Source organism: Corythoichthys intestinalis, chromosome 13 (assembly GCF_030265065.1).
Source record: "Corythoichthys intestinalis isolate RoL2023-P3 chromosome 13, ASM3026506v1, whole genome shotgun sequence".
In the NCBI taxonomy this organism is placed as follows: Eukaryota; Metazoa; Chordata; class Actinopteri; order Syngnathiformes; family Syngnathidae; genus Corythoichthys; species Corythoichthys intestinalis.
This window is the reverse complement of record NC_080407.1, coordinates 13,140,347-13,157,805: the sequence shown is the minus strand read 5'-3', so window position 1 is coordinate 13,157,805 and position 17,459 is coordinate 13,140,347. Positions and strand designations below refer to the sequence as shown.

General features: G+C 41.3%; 1 protein-coding gene across 3 annotated transcripts in view; it reads left to right on the top strand.

Moving 5' to 3' along the window:
- Nucleotides 1-17,459, top strand: part of chchd3a (coiled-coil-helix-coiled-coil-helix domain containing 3a) — a 127,079-nt gene that overhangs the window by 64,047 nt on the left and 45,573 nt on the right. For all 3 annotated transcript variants that reach the window (XM_057855303.1, XM_057855302.1, XM_057855301.1), the window contains exon 6: nt 8,102-8,185. In XM_057855303.1, coding sequence (XP_057711286.1) covers nt 8,102-8,185 — 84 coding nt within the window. The remainder of the gene's footprint in view (nt 1-8,101; nt 8,186-17,459) is intronic.

The window sequence follows — 17,459 nt, the reverse complement described above, 5'->3', positions numbered from 1 at the left end:
CCACACCCTGACCCATCACTCTCCCACCCTTCCATTCATCTCCCACTCCTCCCGTGCCACCTACACCTCGACCATGCCAATTAACACCAAAGCACAGTCATATTGCATCGCCCTTTGACCCCCGCAACCCTCCCTCCTTCTGCTAGTTGGAGCACTCTGGACACCCCCAGGCCTGTGGATTTGCTATCACTTTGTCGCAAAGCTCCTTGATAGATGGGAGCAGCCCTGACCTCCCCATTCTGCAGCACTCGCTTGGACGGCATCAGAGAGCATTGATTGTGATGTGACTCTTGACAGGGCTGAGTCGGCTGGGGGGGATACAATAAGGTTATGAATGAGGTGTTGTTAGTTAATACGATGTGATTTGATTTGTGCCCTATCGATCTTGGAACCCTGTAAGATTATTTTCATCGAATGTACTCAGTGTAACTTTAAGTCCTGTCATTATATTCCAGTGTAGATGGCTTCATCACTGAAGTGTGAAATAAGGACTGCATGCAGAATTGCCTTGAAGCAGGTTGTAAATTGGTTCGAGCCATTGATGTTTCGGCGTCCAAGTATTTTTTAGGTTTGCACGACTTTTCCAAACAGTTGTGGAAGAATGCAACCAAATCCGTAAGGGAACCGGAGTTGTCGGACACTGCACGATCCAGCTGTGTTCATCATTCTGCTGTCCTCCAGCTCCTTTCTTCCTTCCCCTCGGTTCACGCCTCGGACTGCGGCACCCGCTAATTAAAAAACACGATTGTCCTTAATTATTCAGCGGCTGGCTAATTGATATTCACAGAGGCGTTCACCTCGCCTAAATGATCCGTTTAATCTGACCACCACGGTTGCAGTTCCATTGCCTTGTCATCCTGAGCCATGGTGATACTATACCTAATAGGAACCCTGGAGAGGATCGCCACAAGTTCAGGGAGATATAAAAGTTTCCTCTTGGTGGTGATAAGCTTTACGAGTTTAAATACTTCAGCACTGTTTCTCCGTTAATGCCACTCATGTGTAAATTCAGTCTTTCCACTGGTGATTTCTCTCTTCCTCTATAAACCTTTCATCCAAATTGTGTTTGCAGTGCTGGAGACCTGCTTTGTCTGGGCTCAAAGTAGCATAAAACAAGTGCCTCTTCATTCCTGATAAATCACCTTTTATTGTCCTCAATCTGTCGCTTCTTACTCCCTGAAATTCACTTCTGTGGCTTCTGCCCGTCTCATCTTTTTCCCTCCTTATTTTTCTGCTCCCAAACCTCCACTCCACTCTTCCTCAAGCCAAGGCCGCCTCTTCATTACTGGGACAAAAGGTGTATGGGCAGTGGTGAACTCTGTGCTATTGTTTGGCCTTTAGCATGATTAGATTATCTTTTAAAGTCTGTTGAAAGGAGGCGATCACTTGGAAGTAATCCTGACATAGTGTGCGTGTCGGGCCTGAATGTGTCGTCAAGGAGGCGGGCCAACATGCCCGCCAGCCGATTTAATACGAGCGCACAAGAAAAACCCCAGGGTGCTCATTTTCTATCACAACCTCTCCTCCTTTAATGGCACCTTAAGTCTCGCCTTCAGCACACATTTATCTCCGCCTGCCCGCCCGCCCTCTGTGGGTACAGCTGCTCCGGCTGCTGTGTGGATCTATGTGTGTGTGTGTGTGTGTGTGTGCTTCGGATCAGTGTCTGAGGTCCTGTTTGTGTCCCGCCGTCTGAGTGCATCTTTTGTCTGCAAAGCTCTACATCTTCAGGCCCAACATTGAGCTTCAACGGTGCTCACAAAACTCCCTTGTGCTGCTCGCAAGTCCTTAGACATCCATGTTTGTTTTTGTTTGACTCTGAAGATGAAGTTGTACGTTCGGCATGGCCTAAAGAAGAGTCCCCATATACGCCACCTGGTTCTGTTTTTCTTTGGCTTATACAGTGGTGCAAATAAGTATTTAGTCAACCACTAGTTGTGCAAGTTCTTCCACTTGAAAATATTAGAGAGGCCTGTACTTGTCAACATGGGTAAACCTCAACTGTTAGAGACAGAAAGTGGGAAGAACAGAAAATCACATTGATTTTTAAAGATTCATTTGAAAATCATGGTGGAAAATAAGTATTTGGTCAATACCAAAAGTTCATCTCAATACTTTGTTATTTACCCTTTGTTGGCAATAACGGAGGCCAAATGTTTTCTGTAACTCTTCACAAGCTTTTCACACACTGTTGCTGGTATTTTGGCCCATTCCTCCATGCAGATCTCCTCTAGAGAAGTGATGTTTTGGGGCAGTCGTTGAGCAACACGGACTTTCAACTCCCTCCACAGATTTTCTATGGGGTTGAGACCTGGAGACTGGCTAGGCCACTCCAGGACCTTGAATTGCTTCTTACAAAGCCACTCCTTTGTTGCCCTGGCTTTTTTTGGGGGGGGGATCATTGTCATGCTGAAAGACCCAGTCACATCTCATCTTCAATGCCCTTGCTGATGGAAGGAGATTTTGACTCAAAATCTCTTGATACATGGCCCCATTCATTCTTTCCTTTACACAGATCAGTCGTCCTGGTCCCTATGCAGAAAAACAACCCCAAAGCATGATGTTTCCACCCCCATGCTTCACAGTGGGTATGGTGTTCTTCGGATGCAATTCAGTATTCTTCCCCCTCCAAACACGAGAACTTGTGTTTCGACCAAAAAGTTCTATTTTGGTTTCATCTGACCATAACACATTCTCCCAGTCCTCTTCTGGATCATCCAAATGCCCTCTAGCGAACCGCAGACGGGCCTGGACGTGTACTTTCTTCATCAGGGGGACACGTCTGGCAATGCAGGATTTGAGTCCCTGGCAGCGCATTGTGTTACTTATAGTAGCCTTTGTTACTGTGGTCCCAGCTCTCTGTAGGTCATTCACTAGGTCCCCCTGTGTGGTTCTGGGAGTTTTGCTCACAGTTTTTATCATTTTGACGTCACGGGGTGAGATCTTGCATGGAGCCCCAGAAGGAGGGAGATTATCAGTGGTCTTGTATGTCTTCCATTTTCTAATAATTGCTCCCCCAATTGATTTCTTTACACTAAGCGTTTTACCCATTGCAGATTCACTCTTCCCAGCCTGGTGCAGGTCTACAATTTGGTCTCTGGTGTCCTTCGACAGCTCTTTGGTTTTGACAAGAGATGTGCCGATCGATCGGGTCCGAACACGTCATTTTCAAAGTATCGGAATCGGCAAAAAAATATCGGCCATGACTTTTTTTAATATACAGTGGGGAGAACAAGTATTTGATACACAGTCAATGGAAAAACCCATTGGCTGTGTATCAAATACTTGTTCTCCCCACTGTATATATATATATTTTTAATTAAATCGTTTTCTAATTGCATTTAACGTTACAGACATATGTTTGTCTTACAGAGTCTTTAGTTTAGGCTTAAGGTAGGGTTATCAAATTTATCGTAATAACGGCGGTAATTAATTTTTTAAAAAATGTATCTCATTAAAATATTTAACGCAATTAATGCATGCGCTGCACGTCCCACTCACGCATCGTCGCGCTCAATGTGTAATGGCGCCGTTTTACCTATATAGAGAGATAAAAGGCAGCGTAAAATGAGTAGAGTGATTTTTGGCAGCCTTTGGAGCCTTTTTTTAAATTGGCTAAAACCTTACAATCCCTCTCCCTACGATTAGAAATATAATGGGAAGCAATGTGGGGAATCAAGGTAGTAATTGATCTTTATCTTAACACCTTATGTTATTTGCCAACGCAGAGAAGATATACCAATTGGTAGCACTACACACAGTCATGATTCCACTTCTCATCATGCTTTTGGGCATGACTACAGTATCATTTACTGAAAGCTCAACAAATACACTAGATGGCAATATTTAGTCACAATATACAAAGTCACAAGTCCTTCTATCCGTGGATCCCTCTCACAGAAAGAATGTTAATAGTGTAAATGCCATCTTGAGAATTTATTGTCATAATAAACAAATACAGTACTTATGTACTGTATGTTGAATGCATATATTCGTCCAAGTTTTAGTCATTTTTTTCTTAATGCATTGCCAAAATGTATATGATCGGGAAAAATTATCGGGAATGATTGGAATTGAATCGGGAGCAAAAAAAAAAAGCAATCGGGTGGGGAAATATCGGGATCGGCAGATACTCAAACTAAAACGATCGGGATCGGATCGGGAGCAAAAAAACATGATCGGAACAACCTTAGTTTTGACCATAGTGGAGTTTGGAGTGTGACTGACTGAGATGGTGGACAGGTTTTTTTTTTATACCGATAATGGGTTAAAGCAGGCACCATTAAAACAGGTAACTAGTGGAGCCTCGTTAGACCTCATTAGAAGTCAGACCTCTTTGACAGCTTTAAATCTTGCTTGTTCGTAGGTGACCAAACACTTAATTTCTACTCTAATTTGCAAATAAATTCTTTAAAAAACAAACAATGTGATGTTCTGTTTTTTTTTTTTTTTTTTTTTTTTCCCCACATTCTGTCTCTCATGGTTGAGGTTACCCATGTTGACAATTACAGGCCTCTCTAATCTTTTCAAGTAGGAGAACTTGCACAATTGGTGGTTTACTAAGTACTTACCCACTGTATGTGTTTTATTAAAATGCAGAATCTGGAGCTGAGGTCGACCTGCATACACAACTGCTGCTGACAGTATATCAGCCAAGTTAGTCATCAGTATCTGCGATTCTAGCCCATTTCAACTAGTCATATAATTCCAAAGACTTTTACAACAGAATGCCCTCGTATCACATCATACCATAAGGCTATAATGAATAATTGTGTCTTAATTCCATTCTAACATTGGAAAAGATGAACAGTTATATCAGTCAATTGATGAACTTCAATGACTCTGAAGACAAATATTCACTATTGTTTTGAACTGAACTGCACAAACACGTTCATTGTATGGGGTTTGTGTGGTCGATTTGCAGCCCGATGATGTTCAGCCTCGCTGTGACATCATCAGACTCATAACGCATGCACCTCTACCCGCAAGTGAATGGAGTATTTGAACACAGATGCTTATCGCTGCACGGTGAAATTGGATGGGCTAATGCATTTTTTTCATTAGGTGTACTTCCGTCATTATCTCTGTCTCCTTCAAACAAAAGCTCTGGCTTCAAGGCCTCATTTGCATTGCTGTTATCCTCCAGTGCAGTCCTCCGCAGTGTGTAGGTATATGACATTAATGCATACACTTGAAGAAGAGTATAGCTTATATAAAGCAGAATAAGTGTAGATTGCGAGAGAAAGGGTATATTGGAGATGTGAAACGCTGACGTGTGAATACTAAACCTCACAATAAGTTGATAAAGTTCATGGTTAAGGCAATGATTCAACATTCGCTTTCTTCTTTGTTCCCTTGTTTTCTTTGCTTCATAATCAGGAGATTGGACGTCAGGTAAGCCTTTGACAATTTCCAATGAAAGTGTTTTTTTTTTTTTTTTTTTCATTGCACAGCCAAGGATTTCTTCTTTCCACTTGAGTCTTGTCAGCCGTTACGAATCAATGACATGCGTATTCCAACTCAGTGGCCCAACTTGAAAGATGTCTTATTGTACCGCAATACGTCTGTTGAAACTAAATCTCAAAATACATTTTTATTTCATATCAATGTAGGCTTTAATTGATACTCATAATGCCAAATTTTGGGGGGTTAAATGCAGCCATCATTTAATCTGTCAGCAACTCCACTGTGTCAAACTCTTACATCTTTCGGTGCTTTATTTCCAACACTATTCAAGTTGGTAACCTTCACTTTAATGATTTTTTTTTTTTTTCATCGTTTTAGTGCGTAAAATTCTTTTTTTCCCTCCCTACTATCAGCACTAGGTACTGTACATTATTGAAGGTCATAAATGAATACGTAATGATTTTATGTGTGTGTTTTTCATACCACTGTACACGATCTGAACCTTTAGGAATTTCTCACATTTCTGCATAAAATCCCCATTAAATTTGATCTGATCTTTGTCAAAATCACACAGATGAAAAACAGTTGTCTGCTTCAACTAAAACCACCCAAGCATTTATAGCAGGGGTCCCCAAACTGGTCCGGCCCCCTGAACATTGTTTTTTTTTTTTTTTTTTCCCCCCATAGTGTTATTTATTTCCGTGCTTTTTTTCTGTCAAGAGCCCAGAGTGGGTTATTTGGTTATTATCTATTTAATTAATCGCATTATTATATTATTATCTATAATTATTTTTATTTTATTTGCTTTTGTTTCATGAAGAATCCAGAAAGGGTTATTTGATTGTGGCTTTCTGAAAATTAGTAAATTTTTACATTTAGGTACTCCTGCAATTGTCACACTTTTTCTGTTATAAACTGACCCGGCCCCTCATCAGAGAAGGCAAAAGTTATGTGGCCCTCACAGGAAAAAGTTTGGGGACCCCTGATTTATAGGTTTTCATATTGTAATGAGGATAGCATGCAAACAATGACGGGGGGGGGGGGGGGGGGGGCGGTAAATGAACCCTCTGCCTAAGAAGACTTAAAGAGCAATTGAAACAAATTTTTCCCAAACAATTGAATTCAGGTGTGTGCCCAATCACTGAAGAGTGGTTTAAAGCTGCCCTGCCCACCGTAAAACACACACCTGGTAAGAATTGTCTTGATGAGAAGCATTGTCTGATATGCATCATGGCTTGGTCAAAAGAGCTGCCTGAAGACCTGCGATCCAAGATTGTTGATTTGTAAAAAGGTTGAAACAATACAAAACCATCTTTAAAAGTCTGGATGTTAATCAATCGACAGTCAGAGAAGTTGTCTGCAAATGGAAAGAGTTTGGCACTGTTTTTTTTCTCTCCCAAAGACAAGCCGTCCACCAAAGATGATGGAAAGAGTTCAGCGCAGAATACTCAGAAGGGTAAAAAAAAGAACCCTAGAGTGTCTGCTAAAGACTTACAGAAATCACTGGCACAGTCCAATATCTCTCTACACACTTCAACTATATGTAAAACTATGGCCAAGAATGGTGTTCATGGGAGGACTCCATGGAGGAAGCCAATGCTGGTTAAAAAAACATTGTTGGTCGTTTCATGCTCGCAAAAAAGCTCTTGGACACGCCATATAAGTTTTTGCAAAATATTTTGTGGACTGATGAAACCAAAGTTGAATTGTTTGGGAGTAACACACAACGTCGTGTGGAGGAAAAATGGAACAGCTCACCAACATCAACACTTCATCCCCACTGTGAAGCATGGTGGAAGGAGCATCATGATTTGGGGGTGTTTTGCTGCCTCAGGGCCTGGACAACTTGCAATCCTTAATGGAAGAATTAATTCAAAAGTTTATCAGGATGTTTTGCAGGAAAAATCGAGGCCGTCTGTCAGATTGTTGAAGCTAAAAAAATCCAAAACACAGAAGTAAATCAACTTCAGAATGGTTTTAGAAGAACAAAATACACGTTCTGAAGTGGCCAAGTCAAAGTCCAGACTTGAACACAATTGAGATGCTGTGACATGACCTAAAGACAGCGATTCATGCCAGACATCCCGGGAATCTGACTGAACTACAGCAGTTTTGTAGAGAATAATGAGCAAGATTAGTCCTGATCGATGTGCCAGACTGATCTGCAGCTACAGGAAGCATCTGGTTGAAGTTATTACTGCCAAAGGGGGGTGGGGGGAGGACAAAATATTAAATGTGGTGGTTCACTTACTTATTTTCCCCCTTCTGTCATCGTTTGCATTCTATCCTCATTTAAATATGAATCTATAAATGTTTGGGTGGTTTTAGTTAAAGCAGACACTGTTTTTTCATCTGTGTGATTTTGACAAAGATCAGATCACATTTGATTGTGATTTTATGCAGAAATGTAAGAAAGTTTTCGATACTTTTTCATACTACTGTATATTCATAATGGTATACCTTTGGGATAATATGCCCATGGCTTGAAAATAAAACAAAAACTAGAAAGGAAATTTGTGTCTTTTTTGCACCTTCGACTTGTTTTACGTGCGTTATCTTAATGTAGTTTATGTTTGCTGTCAAAAAGACGCAATGTCATCATGCTTCTGTCTCAATCACACATGCTTTTATTTATCTGAAATTGACTGAGTGCGCTTTTGCAACACTTCACTGATCACATCTTGGTGTCTGTGTGCAGGCTAAACAGCTGGAGGCTAAAGAGGCTGACCTAAGCAAGCAGGATGCCTTCTACAGGGAGCAGGTGGCTCGACTGGAGGAGAGAGTGAGTTTGCTACATCAATATTAAACTGGAAAAGACTGTACTGGGAAGCAGGGATGGCTTTCATTCAGTCAAAAGGGTCCTCAATGATTGAAAGGGATTATTGATATTTTGTCATAAACGTGGGATTTTTCACACTTTGTAGACATCTATGGGCTTCACGTTTTGTGCACATTCCCCTTAAATTCCCTCTCATAAGGTTCAACAAAAGTCAAATTTCTTTTTTGCCATTCCCTCTCTTCACATCTCCATCAAGGACAAAGGGTGAAGTGTCATAGTTCCCCTAATGTTTTTCTCCTATCTGCAGAAAATGACACTATAACCCCCCACAATGCTCCAAAGAAAATCCTGCACAGATGGGTACATGGCTCCATCATGTTGTGCAAATGGCAGCTCCATGCCGGGCCGCTAAAAGATGCAGTACCTGCAAACCAAGGTGTGGGGTCAAGAATGAGAGGAGCGCACGCTCGTGCTGCTTTCAAATCCCACAATAAAGTGCTCCGTTGATATGATCAAATGTCACCTTCAAGGGAAAGTGTAAAACGCACAGCCAGTAGTCATGTGAAAAAATTAGGACACCCCATGAAATATTCCGTTATTTATTAAGAAATGTTCACACATCAATGTCTTGTTCTCTCTGGAAAAGAAAATGATTTAATTGCAGGTGAACAACAAAAAATAACATTGTTTTACTCGTTAAACCAATTAGATCAACAAAAATGCATATTCTAACTGAAGAAAAAGTTAGGACACCCTACCACCTAATCGCTAGTGTTACCCCCTTTGGCTGAAATAACCTCAGTGAGACGCTTTTTGTAGCCATTTATCAGTCTTCAACATCGGTCTTGAAGGAATCTGACCTTTCAGCCAGCTGGCGCTGCTCCAATGGGCCGGGCCGGCGGGACTCTGGCAATCAGGCCAGAAGGCCAAACTCCGTGAGTTCACCATTGTCTTAACTAGGGGTGTGACAAAATATCGAAATGGTGATATATCATGATACTTTTTATCCCAAAAGATTATCGATAAGCTCCTGTCAAGAATCGAAGGAACCATCAAGTTGCTACCAAAATCTTCCACCACAATAGTGTCTAAGTTAACTCTAAGGCTGCCATTGACGGTGCTCGACGCCCAATCCATTTAGACTGAGAACGTTTGTTCATTCGACACCAGAGCATTCACAGTCATTCTGTCAGATTTTCAGGGCATTTAGAGGTCACACAAAAATACACATGGTCCCAGGCTTCAACTGGGACCGTGTGACCGTTTATAATTATTATTAGGGCTGGAGCTATCGATTATTTTAGTAGTCGATTAATTGATGAAGTAGTTCGAATCATCGAGTAATTGGTTAAAGAACATGAAAAATTAAAATACCTGAGCTTGGCCTCAAACGGTATTAACAAAAGAGGATCTATGTACAACAAAAGAACAATTGGCTAACTTACATAGCAAAAGTTTGCTAGCTTAACACTGGAAGTCCCGTTTTTCAGGGGAGTAGGGGGCTATAAAGAAATACCAGAAAGGCGTCAAATGACCCCGATACCAAATTGACTACTGGGCTTTGTCAAACAATAGACCACTCAAACAAGCAATCAAGCAGGCCACCCCACTACACTTTACTGGGGAGTAGCTGCCTAGGTTTGGGGGGGGGGGGGGGGGGGTCACTCTGGATAGCTGCAATTAGCATCTTGAATATAAGAGAGACAGGGGGACTTCTTGGTGGGTCTTGCAAAGAAATAGGCTCACTCTCATGTGGGCGCAAAGAAGGCGCAGAAGGAAAAATTGCTTCAGCAATAACCTCCAACACCTAGCCACGGGAAAAGGGCTAAGTTTTATATGTCACCACATATAAAAATGTTTTGTTTTTTATTACACCGACCCTTGTACATCGGCCAACAGCAGGTTTTGGATTATGTAAAAAGGTTGTCCACCTGATTACCTGCCTGAGCGGTCCGCTGTCCAACAAAGTCAAGGCGGCCCTCCCTCACAAACACTCAAGAAGCTAATTGGAGCAATCCAACCCTGTGGTTTTGCGAGTGTGACTGGGAATGACTAATGAGGACCATAGTGCTCACAAAAGTTATGCTGATTAGGGTCAGATGATTCTTCTCTGGTTACAAAGTGATTTGTATCAACTGGTCCACCCTTGGTAGTTCTAGTGTTAAATGCTATAAAATGCTAACATTTTTATTATTATTATTTTTTTTTAACAATGCTCTTAACAAAATGTTTTAACACAAACTCCCACAAAAAAACAGCTAAATATATCTATAAACTAAATTACGAATGCATTAAAAAACATTAGCTCAAGCAAAAACTATGTTGGTCTTAACAGGGAGCAGTTGGATTCAGCCATGTGAAATGAGGCAGACCAGAGGGCGGTGTATCCACCCTAATCAATAAAACTAAATGCAAACACTTTCAAAATAAACCATTACAACAGCACTTTAATGAAACGAATACTCTAAGCAATAACATTTAATTAGAATATTTTATTCTAATCGAATACTCGAGTTAATCGATTAATAGTTGCGGCACTAACATTAATGTTCTAATCATGTGCACCTGATGTGGTACACCTGTGTGTGATTTTAGCCATTTTAAGTGGGATTGAATATGAGGGTGTCCTAATTTATTCAAATGACTGTACAGTACATTTAGAATTAAGATTTAGTAAGCAGGGTGTTGTATAGGAAGTGCCAAAAACACATACAATTAATAAAAATAATGGGATCAATTGGAGAAAAACATAGTTTTATTGTCCTGCTAAATTTTCATGATGACTGAGCAACTCTGATGAGGAGCCCAAATGTACTTCGTGGTATTGACCTTGGAGCTTTTTATTCGTTTCATCTTCTGATAGGGAAAAACACATGATTGAAAAGCACACTATAGAAAGAAGCACAGTTTTGAAGATGGTTGAAAAGATGAGGCGGCGACCATTCATCAGCCGCCATGGCTATTGATCAATAACACGTGAATCAAATTGTCAACAAATCCCCTTCGCATGCCAGCTCGAGGCTGGAAACCAAGAATAATATGACTTATAGGGTAAAATGACAGAATACTGATAAGTTTGGAGAAAAGTTATTCGTGACTATAGAGCATCTCTCAAACGTCCAGTTTTGTTTCGCAGCGGCTGTTTTTCTGATTTGAAAGTTTTTCACAGTATCTCCCCTCGCAACACTTTGCCCTCTGTCCTTTTACCTCGGGCTACTCCCTACATATTTCACTTTGTTGGAAAAGTAGCAGAAGAACACGGCGAAACAGAGAGAGAATATAAGCCTGATATATATTGCGCGTCTGTTCCAATCCAACATGGCCATTCATCAGTGAGGCTTCCAGTGACAGGCCATCAGCGCGCTCGCAGGCAGCTCAGCCTGCTGCCTTTGCTGCTGCCTCTCATCAGGCCCACAGCGAGCAAATAGCCTCTGAAAACAATATCTATATATTTATTACATCTTCACTCAATACCTGCCCGCTGTAAAACCATCTCATATTTAACAATCAACCTGCCTGCATTTTGGTTCTTTTTCGGCACATCCGTCTCTCTCTGCTCTTATCAGCATTTTACCTCTCCGCCGAGCACTAATTCGATCTTTTTCTCCGAGCTATTTTTCATCTTTTCTTGCTTTGTTTTGCACCTGGTGTATTGATGAAATTGGATTTATTTTTGCTTTTCTCAGGAGGGCGACTCCGGTGGCATTAGTCATATTTTCGGCGGTCGGGTAACTCTGAATGGAAAAAGGGGTTTGAAAAGTACTTGATGATCTTAGGGTTTGCATACAGTGCTGGCAAAAAGTATTGGCACCCTTGCAATTCTGTCAGATAATACTCAATTTTTCCCAGAAAATAATTGCAATTACAAATGCTTTGGTTCTAATATTTTCATTTATTTCTCTTGCAATGAAAAAACACAAAATAGAATAGAAAAAAATAAATAAATCACTATCATTTACACAAAACTCCAAAAATGGACCAGACAAAACTATTGGCACCTTTTGAAAAATCATGTGATGCTTCTCTAATCTGTGTAATTAACAGTACCTGTTACTGACAGTGGGGCAAATAAGTATTTAGTCAACCGCTAATTGTGCAAGTTCTCCCACTTGAAAATATTAGAGAGGCCTGTAATTGTCAACATGGTTAAACCTCAAACAAAAGAGACAGAATGTGGGGAGAAAAAAAAAAAACAGAAAATCACATTGTTTGATTTTTGAAGAATTTATTTGCAAATCATGGTGGAAAATAAGTATTTGGTCAATACCAAAAGTTCATCTTAATACTAAAGATACACGATAATATCGGTTACCGATAATTATCGGCCGATAATGGCCATTATGACGTCACACAGATAATCCAGATAAAAAAAAATTCAACCGATAATGCAATCCGATAATTATATATTTAATTTAGCCTCCAAATGTGCGCAACCGAAGAATTCAGCATCGCTGCCTCCTCAACCCCTCCCCTCTCTGACCCCCTGAGGGAGGAGGGGTTGAGGAGGTGGAGTTACACAACAAAAGCAGTTTGAGATAGCTGTCACTGGCGTGGCTGTATTTGTGTAAAAAAAACGACGCTCTCGCCATCTTCAAAACATGCACTGTGACTGCAGAAGTTTCACGAGGTGGGAAAAAAAAAAAAAAAAGTCCTCATTCAGCCAAAAGTGGGTGGTAAACTCCATCTAATGCTAAACACCGGCACGAAACCGATAGTCGACAAGTAGCCGTCTTCCGACGGACCCCGCTGCTCTGGCCAGTCCTTGCAGGCCACCGCCACGTCGCCCTAGGCGGGGCGGGTTTCTCGAGCGTTCCCCCACGCCGTGCGGGACGCGAGGAGCCAGGCCCCGAATATGCCGCGGCGAGCCGGCCGGGGCGGGTGGATACCCGTTACGAACGTATCTGCCGCCGCCACTCCGGTTCCTCTCATCGAGCCAGACAGAGTCCTGGCGCGGGTGCCAATTTGGCGGCCGGACGGACTGAAGGGCACAGGCGGGAGGATTATTATTTTTCCAGCCACGCTGCCGTTATTCTCAGTTTAACAAAACTCAGGCACACGCACGGGGATGCGAGGCTGCGAGCTCCAACTCTGGCCTAATAATACTGCCGTGTATCAACTGAGCTGCCATAAAGCGAGTGTCGTGAGTGCCGCAAATGTAAACAAAGCGCTGTACAATGGATACATGACATCTCCCTCTTTTGAGGTAATCATTTTCACAGTGTGCAACGAAGCATATAACATTAGCAATCACTTTTCAAATTATTTAACTTATTTGTCTGCTCGGTTACAGTCACAGTAGATAATTAAAACTTATTGGCACTCATTAACACTTCTCAATTTAAAAATTGCTTTCAAATAATGTTTTGAACCATACCTATTCTTGAATAAAGAACATTTCTGACAAACGTTTTGACAAAGTTTTTTTAGGATAATTTAGGATAAGTATAATTTATTGCTTAAAATAAGGCTGGTAAGCTTATTTTCAGCCAGCTATTTTTCTTCCAAGAAATCTGAGTGAAATACACTTGAAGCGCTGGCCGATAGTTTCACTTATTTCCAATAGATTCACACTTAAAATTGACTAGTTTTAAGGAGGTGTGTTTTCACAGTGTAATGTTAGATATGTTAGGAATTGCTTACTTTCAAAAGGGTGCAACTTAGGTATTTACTCTGTACGTAATAGTTGCCAAAAGTTTACCATTAAACAATGTAAGACAATCTGTCATTTTTTAGATGTTGAATTTACTACTCTTGATGTTGAAAAAAGAGCAATAAATTATATTTTTGCACAGTAATATTTTCTCTTGTGTATACTTTAAAAATGTTCATAGATCTTTTAATCGAATAAATTTTTTTTTTTTTTTTTTTAAATCTTTTAATAGAATTATCGGCTTGACATTATCGGTTATCGGTTGGAATGAGGAGGAAATTATCGGTTATCAGTATCGGTTGAAAAGTGCATTATCGTGCATCACTACTTAATACTTTGTTATTGTTGGAATTTGCCCACCCCCCGGCCAAGACGCACGGAAAACGGCAACAGCCGAACGAAGTGGTGCTTAACGCTTCCGTGCGCCCTCCGGGAGGGCGGATACATCCGCGCATTCATCTCTGATTTTAACCCTTTCTACTGACTCCATGTTCCAAAAACTTGAAGAAGACTCACCGAAAGCAGGTTGACAATTTATTCGTCGACAGTGGTCAAAAAACAAGGCAAAAACAGACAACGGAGGGACAATTCTGGATCCAAAACAAGGCTACATAGAAAATGTTTCCGAGCAGCAAATCTGTGTTATCTCAGTGTCCAGTGTTTTTTAAGTCTGTGGTGTAGGAGGCCGGGCCGAAAGTGTGTCCGCACGTTGCTTTTGGGACCTTCCCTCTGTGGCCGGTTTTGGGCCGTTTAGGTTCGTGCGCGGTTGACTCAACCTCTGTCCTGTGTCCTTGTGTGTACCACATTGAGCATGGAGCAAAGAAAGAAGACCAAAGAGCTGTCTGAGATGTGACGTGGCCGTTTAACTGTTGTTTTATTTTGAGAAGCCTCCAGTCAGCTGATCGTCACCTCCGCCAGCTGGCTTCCTCCCCTCCCACTGTGACGTAAGCCGATCGGCATCGGATGAACAGACGACGTTGCCGCTGCTGATTGGCCACGACGAAAGGGCGCCAAGATTCATAAATGTGCCGCTGTCAACACTCTTGAGAGTTCGAATTTGACAGCATTCGTGCTGCGTTCCTCCTCGCCAGCTGTTTGCTCGCCATTCCCTCTCGTGTGCGTTTGATCGCCATTCACTCTCGTGTGCTCGTTTGATATACTTTGTTACACTCCTGCTTTTTCGATGACGTATTTTGTGTTTATTCGTTATTGGAACTAGAGCTGTAACGAATACTCGAGCAACTCGAGTAACTCGAGTTTAAAAACTGATCCGAGTAATTTTATTTACCTCGAGTAATCGTTTATTTTGACAGCTCTAAGCATCACGTTTTGCTCGGACTACTTTTAATGCAGGACAACACGCTGATGTCACGTGCGTAGAGGAAGAAGCAAAAAAAAAAAACTTACTGCAGCCGACAACCGCTACAAACGACGCCGACGTTGCTAAATACTAGCCCGCACATGCTACGTTAGTTGTAGGTAGCGTCCAATGAGTCTCATAGAGATCACATGTATGTTGAACTAGATGCACAATGATAGACTAGGCCGCGTCTGGGCTGCGTTAGCAAACAGCCGCCATCTTAAAGCAGTACAGCGCTAAGCGCTAATAAAGAGCGCTAAGCGCTAATATATAAGATTAACGTTACTGTCACTACTAGCTCACCTTACGTTAGCCCTGCGGAGGGCTAGGTTTCAATTAATTAAGACCACTTTCGATGCGTGGCTAACGTGTCTTACATACAGGCTTTAACATAACATAGCGTTGTGGAGTGATGAGGGTGTCAAATAAAAACTCAATAATGCTAACTATCAATTTTAGCTCAGTAGTCATTTCTGGACAAAACACCAAGTAGCACTAGTCCCTAATGTGCTCCAATACAGCCTGTATCATACATTTATTTTGAACAGTGAAAAACTCAAAATCCTATCAGAACTTACAGTTTAGACTAACTTAAAACTTAACTAGAACTTAAAAATGGCTTGACACAAATAGAAATTCAATTGAAAAACGTGGGAAAAAATCCTAACTTTTAAGTGATGTGTGTTATCAAGCGTAAAGGCATTTTTAGGTGTGTTTATATATATATATATATATATATATATATATATATACTTTTTAAAAATAAGATCTAAAGGTATTTTTGAGTGAAAGCAGTGAATTAGTCATTTTTTAAAATTCTAGTTACATCTGAGACGCAATTGTTGGCTGTTTTCAACAATATACATAAAAAATAAAGACATTGATTGACTGAAAATGATAAAATGTCTTGTTTTCTCATGTATATCTATAATTGCTCTTCACCTGAAAAAATATTTTTGTTTCATCCGATTACTCGATTAATCGATAGAATTTTCAGTCGATTACTCGATTACTAAAATATTCGATAGCTGCAGCCCTAATTGGATCGTTTTTGTTCACCTTTGTAAATAAGAGCACTGAAGCAGTAGGAGTAAGCTGCCCGCTAACCCGTTTTCTCTTGTTTTGTTTAGTGTAAGAAGCTAGGGTAGTGGCTGTCATTTTGTTCTTTTTACAATCAGGGTTTAGTTAGCGGGTGGGGTTGAAGTGTAGATTCCTTTTCTTTGTTGTTTTGGCCTGGGCTTACCCTGAAGCCGCTCTTCTTCCACATTTTGTATATATTGTTCATTGCGAGTTTGACTGTGTAAATACATTTGTACCACTTGTGAACTTGTGTGGCTTGTTTTGTGTTACGCCCTGAGCGAGCCATCCGTGGGACGTAAAGGAGGACTCGAGAGGCAAAATTGCGAGTAAGCATGGGCAATCTCAAGGCTACAAGTCCATCTCCAAAGACCTGAACGTTCCTGTGTCTACCGTTCGCAGTGTCATCAATAAGTGTAAAGCCCATGGCTTTGTGGCTAACCTCCCGAGATGTGGACGGAAAAGAAAAATTGACGAGCGATTTCAACGTAAGATTGTGCGGATGGTGGTTAAAAAACCTCGACTAACATCCAAACAAGTTCAAGCTGTCCTGCAGTCCGAGGGTACAACAGTGTCAATCCGTACTATCCATTGGCGTCTGAATGAAAAGGGACTCTTTTGTCCCAGTTTGCCGACAGCTTTTTGGGAAAAGGCATCAATATAGAGTTTACAGGACAAAAAACAAGGCCTTCAAAGAAAAGAACACAGTCCCCACAGTCAAACATGGCAGACGTTCCCTGATGTTTTAGGGTTGCTTTGCTGCCTCTGGCACTGGACTACTTGACCGTGTGCATGGCATTATAAAGTCTGAAGACTACCTACAAATTTTGCAGCATCATGTAGGGCCCAGTGTGCGAAAGCTGGGTCTCCCTCAGAGGTCATGGGTCTTCCAGCAGGACAATGACTCAAAAACACACTTCAAAAAGCACTAGAAAATGGTTTGAGAGAAAACACAGGAGTTTTCTAAAGTGGCCAGCAATGAGTCCAGATCTGAATACCATAGAACACCTGTGGAGAGACCTGAAAAGGGCAGTTTGGAGAAGGCACCCTTCAAATCTCAGACACCTGGAGCAGTTGGCCAAAGAAGAACGGTCTAAAATTCCAGAAGGGCATTGTAAGAAACTCATTGATGAATACTGGAAGCGTTGTTCGCAGTTATTTTGTCTAAAGGTTGTGCTACCAAGTATTAG